The 8,036-nt window shown below is 43.6% G+C and overlaps 4 protein-coding genes across 4 annotated transcripts; all 4 read left to right on the top strand.

Moving 5' to 3' along the window:
- Positions 1-315: 315 nt before the first annotated feature.
- On the top strand, positions 316-1,466 carry LACBIDRAFT_334327 (uncharacterized protein; the record flags this gene model as incomplete). Its single annotated transcript, XM_001889080.1, has 3 exons — positions 316-749; positions 828-880; positions 970-1,466. The coding sequence occupies 3 exons, from the start codon at positions 316-318 to the stop codon at positions 1,464-1,466; spliced, it is 984 nt and encodes a 327-aa protein (XP_001889115.1).
- An 888-nt stretch (positions 1,467-2,354) lies between these two features.
- On the top strand, positions 2,355-4,765 carry LACBIDRAFT_334328 (uncharacterized protein; the record flags this gene model as incomplete). Its single annotated transcript, XM_001889081.1, has 8 exons — positions 2,355-2,593; positions 3,034-3,476; positions 3,531-3,664; positions 3,721-3,988; positions 4,030-4,183; positions 4,213-4,422; positions 4,499-4,704; positions 4,758-4,765. 8 exons carry the CDS (start codon positions 2,355-2,357, stop codon positions 4,763-4,765), a joined length of 1,662 nt encoding a protein of 553 aa, XP_001889116.1.
- Positions 4,766-5,563: 798 nt separating this feature from the next.
- On the top strand, positions 5,564-6,075 carry LACBIDRAFT_314595 (uncharacterized protein; the record flags this gene model as incomplete). The annotated part of the gene is made up of 2 exons (XM_001889082.1): positions 5,564-5,797; positions 5,851-6,075. 2 exons carry the CDS (start codon positions 5,564-5,566, stop codon positions 6,073-6,075), a joined length of 459 nt encoding a protein of 152 aa, XP_001889117.1.
- A 738-nt stretch (positions 6,076-6,813) lies between these two features.
- Positions 6,814-7,165, top strand: LACBIDRAFT_314596 (uncharacterized protein; the record flags this gene model as incomplete). The annotated part of the gene is made up of 2 exons (XM_001889083.1): positions 6,814-6,838; positions 6,918-7,165. The coding sequence occupies 2 exons, from the start codon at positions 6,814-6,816 to the stop codon at positions 7,163-7,165; spliced, it is 273 nt and encodes a 90-aa protein (XP_001889118.1).
- Positions 7,166-8,036: the final 871 nt, after the last annotated feature.

The raw sequence follows: 8,036 nt of genomic DNA on the forward strand, positions 1-8,036 counted from the left end.
TACCTTGTTTGCAGCCCCAGGATCATGCCCCCTCTCGTCATTGCCTCCTTTGAATCACACTTCATATAAATATGAGTACCCCATATGTAGATTACGTAGGTAGTTACATTAAGTTGGGTTGGTTTACATAGGTAGTTACATTAAGTTGGGTTGGTTTACATAGGTACTATTGAACTTGATAATTTTTGCAATTTTGAAGTGTGGCCTTCACGAAACTTGGTTGTGTGTGTAAGGTTGCCATATCTGGCCTTGTGACATCTTCTAAGGCAGATTGCACCTTGTTCTATCACCACCACCACTGCTCACTGTTTCACCATGCCAACCACCAGAGCCACCACCAAATCTACTGCAGCTGCCACCTCTACAGCCAGGAAGAGGCAGGGATCTGCTGCTGATCAGACTCCTAAGAAGAGATTAAGATCCAACTCAAACAAGAAGGCATCCAAGGCTGATCTGGAGGTAGAGAGGGGAGAGGGAAGGAAGGAGGGGGGAGAGGAGGAGGGAGAGGAGGAGGAGGAGAGAGAGGAGGAGGAGGAGGGAGAGGAGGAGGAGGAGGGAGAGGAGGAGGGAGAGGAGGAGGGAGAGGAGGAGGGAGAGGAGGAGGGAGAGGAGGAGGGGGGGGAGGGGGAGGGGGAAGAGGGAGAGGGAGAAGCTCTTGCTGAGCTAGAGGATGAGGTGGTTGTCAATAAACCCAGACATGGAGGGAAGAGGGGGAAGGATGTTATTTTGAACAAGGGGTCCAACAAAGGGTATAAAATTATTTGAATTTACATTGACATATTCTCAATTAAATTTTTAGCAAAAAGGCACGCAAGACAAGTGCACAGAAAAATGCAGAGGTGGCAGCAGAAGAAGCCAAGCGAGTCAAACACCAGACTCAGTGAGTTTTTTCTTAGTTTCAGATATTAAAATCATGATATTGAAGTATTTAAAGCACCATGAAGCTTCTTTCCAAATGAGGCATTTCAGTTGCACCACCTGAACGGAAAGCCTCTACTTCCACTTCATTATCTGCTGCTCCTCTTGCTGTCCCTGCTGCTGACTCTGCTGACTCTGCTGTTTCTGTTCATGCTCCTGCTGTTTCTGTTCCTGTTTCTGCTCCTGTTCCTGTTCCTGCTGCGCCTGCTCCTGCTCCTCCTGTTTCTGTTATTTCTGCTGTTATTTCCACTATGAGTCCTGATACCACTGCTAACTTAAATATGCCCACTTCCACCTCTACTGCTATCATGACCCAGAGACCTTCAACTCCTGCTAATGAGCTTGATGTCACCATGGAAAGCCCTCCTCGTCCTGAGGGTTCTTCTAGAGCTACAGGTGGCATTTTGCGGAATCAGAGGTCTTTACCTTCCCCAGGTTATTCCATATGGAATCCATGGAATAAATGTTGGCTGAGACCCCAGCCAATTTCTTCTTCCATGGACAACATGGAATCCATGTGGAATGATGATGGAATGACCATGGAATGATTAATTCCATATGGAATTTCCATGGATTCCACTGGATTCCATGGAGCAGTCCATATGGATTCCATGGAGCAGTCCACATGGATTCCATGGATGACCATTAGAATACAGTATTTATAGTGTCCTTACTATATTTAAGTAAAAATGTAAATTTTACATCTACAGGAATTGAACTCTCGACCTCATCAAATATTAGCAATGCTCAAACCAACTGAGCCACACAGGCATTATTATATGGTAAAGTAAAGGTATGTATATACCGCCTTTTGTCACATGGCGTCTCAAACGTGACACGACACGTTGCCAATGCCACATCGTTTCTTCCTTCCACCATCACCATCACCATCCACCCCACCGTTTCAAGCCACGACGACCGCCCGCGACGTCAACGTCGACGACCACCACGACCACCACCATGCTGACGATGCACGACAACACGCAACATCGTCAACAATGACCCCGCCATTGCAAGAGCCACACGACGTGGCAACACCATGTCACACGGATGGGAGGCGACGACGACGACGTGGAACGTCAATGGACGTTCCGCCTCGACTGCAGCCCAGGTAAGTGGACTGGGTAACCCCTCCCAGTCCACCTTTTGACAACAACAAACCAGGTGCCACGTCGCGGTCAGCAACGTTGCAATTAAATGACGAACGGACACGACAACCGATGAGCCCACACACCCACAAATGATGCACACCACCCCACATGACCCCCACTGCCCACGAGCGCCCACGAAAGAAACGAGCACCCAGACACGACACCGAACGCCCATGACACGACAACCAAACGACGAACGCCCACGAGACGACCACACATGAACGAAAACGAATGCCCAGCAGATGACCACATGACCCCACCACCCATGAATGCCCGCCCACAACAATGACTGCCCACGAGCGCCCACAACATGACAACAAACCCCCACCCACGACAACAAACACCCACGAGCGCAACGCAAACGCCAACACAAAGACGAACGAAACGGCAACCCACCCCCATGGACGCCAATACAGCCCACCACCCATGACCGACGACGACACACACGCGCCCACGACAAAGACGCGTGCCCACGCACGGAGGATTCTGCTCACGTCAACAGAAATGGGCAACGACGAGCCCAGGTGAGCTCCCCCTCCCTCCATCATTCCTCACCACCACCCTTCCATCATCCCCCCTCCCTCTCTCTGTTGCTCCCCCTCCCATTTCTCCCCCTCCCTCCATTACTCCCCCTCCCATTGCTCCCCCCTCCATCCATTCCCACCTCACCCTTCACCACTCCCTCCCTTCACCACTCCCTCCCTTCACCACTCCCTCTCTCCTCCATCACTCCTTCCCCCTCCCTCCCACCTCACTCTCTACTACATTATCCCCCCTCCATCACTTCTCCCTTTCTTCCCCCCTCCCTTAAATATTGAGAATAGTAAAAATACATTGTGTAGTCTATTTAATACATTTCAATTTTTCCTGCTCAACTTAGAATTATTTCATACAGTCATTCCATGTGGATTCCATGTGGATTCCATATGGACTCCATATAGATTCCACCCTTAAAATTGTATAGAACATATAGAATAGAGTATGGATTCCATCTGAAAAAAGTATGGAATCCATGTGAAAAAGTATGGAATCCATCCCCCATTCCATGGAATCCATCCCCCAAAGTCATGGAATCCATCCCCCCATTCCATGGAATCCATCTGGAATTTCTGCAGTCCACCCCCCATTCCATGGATTCCACATGGAATAACCTGGGGAGGGTAAAGTATAAAGTATTGCGGAATTGGGCCATGGGTCAATATTACAACCCTGTTGACGATGAAGAACTACATATTTCTTCTAATGTAGAAAAGGTCAAGGGCATTGTGAAAATCTATGTATCACCTTTGGACCCTGTTGAACTTGACTTCACTAAGATGCAACCTAGCCTAAAGGTTCCTGTCACTGTTAACTTAAACTTGGGGCCAGTTCTGAAGGAAGTAGCTGTTCGTTGGCCACCCATCACTCGTAAGCTATTTATAAAATATAATGTTCTAAATTTGATGATATAACTTTCTTTAGGAAATCATATTCTTGTTTATGATGCTTTAGATGGGCTTTGGGTTGCTGAAGGGATCTATGATAGTGCAGTCGAGATAAATGACAGTATTTTATTCGACAATTCTGATGGGAAAGCAACTCTTCACATTCTTGTTGTAAGTGTTATCTACTATTCTGATATATTATAGAATATTAATTTCTTTTTTTTTAGAGTTCTTTTGAGTCTGGGATTTCTTTGTCCTCTATTGCTCCTTCTCGTGCTCATTCACTCCAAGGTGGATCTATTCCATCTATGTCTCATTCTTCCACACCCATTCGTTCCCACTCTCGCACACATTCCATATCTACTTCAGAGGACATCCAATCTGGCAGCATTGAACCATCAACTGCAGATGCTGAGGACTCAGTTGGTCAAACTTCTTTCACTGCATATGAAATGAGTCTTCTCCATATTCTCAAGGTTCCAATGAACCTTACACGTACAACAGCTGCTAAGTGCAATTTTCTTGCTGTCTTGCAGTCACCAAAGCTCTTAATAACATGCGCCAAGTCAAGCAGTGGCCTGAAAAAACACCTACTGAGAAGGAGGTTACTGAGCTGTTTATTGGAAAAGCCAGTGGAGCAATGTTTGGTGTCCAACCTTCAGTAGAGTTTTACAGCACTTTCCAGAAATGGTGAAGTGGCTACAATGTGATGCTGACAGCAAGGATGCAGAGGAGCTTTGGGGAATAGATGCGAAGTACACTCTAAAGATGTTGAAAGAATGGATGGATCAGGGAGGAAAGCCTTTGAAAGGAAAGGCTAGGGTTGTTGAAGAAGCTGTTGCTGAAAGCTCATCGAAGGGACTTGGAAAGGAGAAGGATAAGGATAAGAAGAAGAAGAAGAAGAAGAAGAAGTCAGAGAAATCAGATGAGTAAGTTGGGATAAGATTGTTACATATGTGATTTTTTGGACTTAGATATCTAATCTTTGATTGTGAAAATTTTCAGATACTTAGTGAAGCCTCATGTTATGATTGTCTCAACTTTGGTCTGGCTGCTGTTATGTCTTGCACTCCAACTTTTCATATCAGTCACTGGACCAACAGCAGCAGGATTCATAAATGTCATTTTTCTTGCTGGATTTTCTTTGAAATGTTATACATTGGCTACATCACCAATAAGTTGGCTGCTTGTATGGCTTGCATTTGTTCCTTGTGTGTTGGCCACAGGGTCAACAACCACACCCTTTCCTAATATCCCATTTCAGGCTTTTAGTCAATTTATTTTGACTACATTTAACTCTGAAATCTCACTTGGAACTGTTCTGCTTGTCTTTTTTTCACTACTGGAGAATCCAGACTTGCTGAATTTACATGCACGTCAGAAACATCCAAAGCTACCAAATGAGAAGAAAATCATTGCATCAAGTTGGATGAAATCACTATGTCGTGCATTAAATGAACAACTTGATTCAGATGTCTCAATGCTCTTTCAACCAAATGAATTTATACCAAATTCATGGGAAACCCCATTAGCTCTTAAACTTGATGCATTTTCAGAGCTTCTTGGACTTACACCTTATAAACAAGGTGTTTTCAACAAAAAGTTACAGAAAGTTTCCCTAAGGGCAATTGAGCCTATACAACTGATTTGTCCTATTGATATGGAGTGTATAACTGCCTCTTGTAAATTTCGACACATTGGAGTATATACTCATCAACGTGATATACCTTTGGTGACCTTGATTAAAGGGTCATCAATTCTCAAGAATGTTGCTGCATTGACTGGAGAATGTACAACATGTCACTCAATGACCATCAAATACATCATAAAAGAGGCAGTCAGACAGAAAATTTTCAGAACTCAGCTAAATACCTCCAAATTGGAAGCAATATTTGGGTTGACACAATCTTTTCAAATGCACTATTGAATGGCATGTACTCATTTCATGCATCTGCAAGCACCTATACACAGTATTGGAACAATAGCTTTGGAGTTATTGACCCTCACAACACATTCAAAATCAGCCGAAAGCAAGTTTGGCAAGCTTTTGTGCAGCATTCTATTAGAGATATGGCTTCAATTTCAAATACGACATTTGAAACCCAACCTAACATTGCTATTGATGATCTTACTCAACATGCATTTGCTGTTCTTGGTAAAAATGGTGAAATACCAGGTGCAAGAGAACATACCTGTTCTGAATGTACTAAGCCATTCAAACGAACAGTGCAGGATACAGAGTGGATTCCAGGTACACTTGATGTTAATATGTTAACTTTGGATGGTGTTGTTATGGGTCCACAGGTTTGTTTATTTAACTTGGTTTGGTTTTGATTTGATATTGATTCTCTGCTTAGATTTGTGCTTTTGATGATTGCACCAATGACCTTCTCAATGCTCATGGTGGTGCACTCTGTGCAACACATGAAGCTTTACTTGCAAATAAATGTCGTGTGGTTGGCTGTTCTAAAGACAAGATTCAAGGAACACAAGCTTGTGCTGAACATGTTGCTGACTGGAAGAAAAGTATCCATGATCGCAGTAAAGCCACCATCAATGGTATTCGGCGTGTTCTTCAATAGTGTTTGGAAGTCCGGTCTCGTGACTGGAAAAAGACCGTAACCAGACCGGACCAAGACCGCAAAAGACCGGACCTGCGGTTACAGTCTTTTATTTTTGAAATGTAAAGACCGCAAAAAAACCGGTTAACGTGAACCGGTCTTGACCGGTTTGGACCGGTCTTTTATAGCCCCTTAAATACCCTTTAAAACGCACCCAAGAACGTACGATTTGGTAAAAAAACGAGAGAGATATGAATTAAAATGTAAATTACTTTTGGGAATAATAGATGTACCAGACTTATTTTATAGAAGCACCAATTCCTAACGGAATTTAACGTTCTTGGGCTCGTTTTGAAGCTATTAGAGATGTTAATAAATTTACCGATTCATAATTTTAAAATATTGGCCTAAAGACCGGTCATAAACCGGTTAAAACTGATGCAGACCGAAACCGGTCTATAGACCGCAAAAAACCGCGGTCTGCGGTCTTTTTGCGGTCCGGTCTGGTCTTTTGACTTCTGGGGAAAAGGCAGACCGGTTACGGTTACGGTTAACGCCCCTGGGCATCAAAAAACCGGACCGAACCGGACTTTCAAACACTATTCTTCAATGTCCTGGTGAATGACAAGAGTGGCAAAACATCCCTGATGCTGCTATTCAGTGGCCACATGATGATGAGGTTGAGATTGAAAATCCTCAACCCACAATAAAATGAAAGACCTATTTCTCACCCAATCGGTCATATTGTGTTGAAACAGCATGTTCACCATGTGGAGTTGTTATTGCATGGACCAAATTTCCAAAATCTGAATCTCCAACTAACATTCTTAATTGGCTTGATGAATTGTTTCCTAACAAGGAAGATCGGCCTTCTTATATATGCATTGACAAAGCATGTCAAGTTTTCAAAACAGCTGTTGGAAGTGAGAGATGGAAAGACTGGACAGACAGAACTCGTTTTATTGTTGACACATATCATTACAACAATCACCGTGCCACAGATGAAATTTGCCGAAAATGGTGTAATCCTGCACCAAATCTTGTGGGAGAAACAATTGATGAGGATGGCAATCTTATTCAATGGAGAGAATTTAACACTCAAGTCTGTTAACAGCTTAATGCATGGCTTGCTGGTTATGAATCTATTTTGAAGCGAATGACATCTCAAAATTTCAATTGGTTTATACATACTATGCTTGTTTACCATGTCAAGCATGTGCTTGCCAAGATGACATCTATGGAAGATGATGAATCAGCAGATGAAGAAAGCAGTGATGAAGAAAGCAATCAGGAGGAAGAAATGGATTCAAAAAGTGAAAGTGGTTCAGGTTCACACAATGATGATGATAAGGAAAGTAGTTCTACAAATAGTACTGATTATGATATGCATCTTTCAGATTGAGTATCTCCTCAATAGGACTAGTTTGTGATAAATCAGTGTAAATGTATTTAGCAATGCTAGCAACATAGCATATAGTTTGGTGGAGTCCAGTTTTGTGTTAGTAGAGGCAGAGGTGGAGGGGATTGTATTATAAGGCTGCCTAAAGTGTTGAAAGTAGCTGGCAGTCCAGTGGAGTCCAGGTTTGTGTTAAAGAGTAGCTAGTAGTCCAGTGGAGTCCAGGTTTGTGTTAAAGAGTAGCTGGCAGTCCAGTGGAGTCCAGTGGAGTCCAGGTTTGTGTTAAAGAGTAGCTAGTAGTCCAGTGGAGTCCAGGTTTGGGTTAACAGTAGCTGGCAGTCCAGTGGAGTCCAGTTTTGTACTAGTATGTAGTGAAGTCTCAATATATAGTGAAGTCCAGTAGAATCCAGTGGAGTCCATGTGGATTATGTGGGGGATGGTAAAGTACTGATGACAAGCACCACCCACGACATGATGATGTGTCAACGACATGCGATGCCAACAACACACAACAACAACAACAACAACAACAACAACACGCGACACTGACAACACATGACAACAACGACACATGAGGACTACAACA

This window comes from Laccaria bicolor, genomic scaffold, assembly GCF_000143565.1.
Source record: "Laccaria bicolor S238N-H82 LACBIscaffold_62 genomic scaffold, whole genome shotgun sequence".
Taxonomy (NCBI): domain Eukaryota; kingdom Fungi; phylum Basidiomycota; class Agaricomycetes; order Agaricales; family Hydnangiaceae; genus Laccaria; species Laccaria bicolor.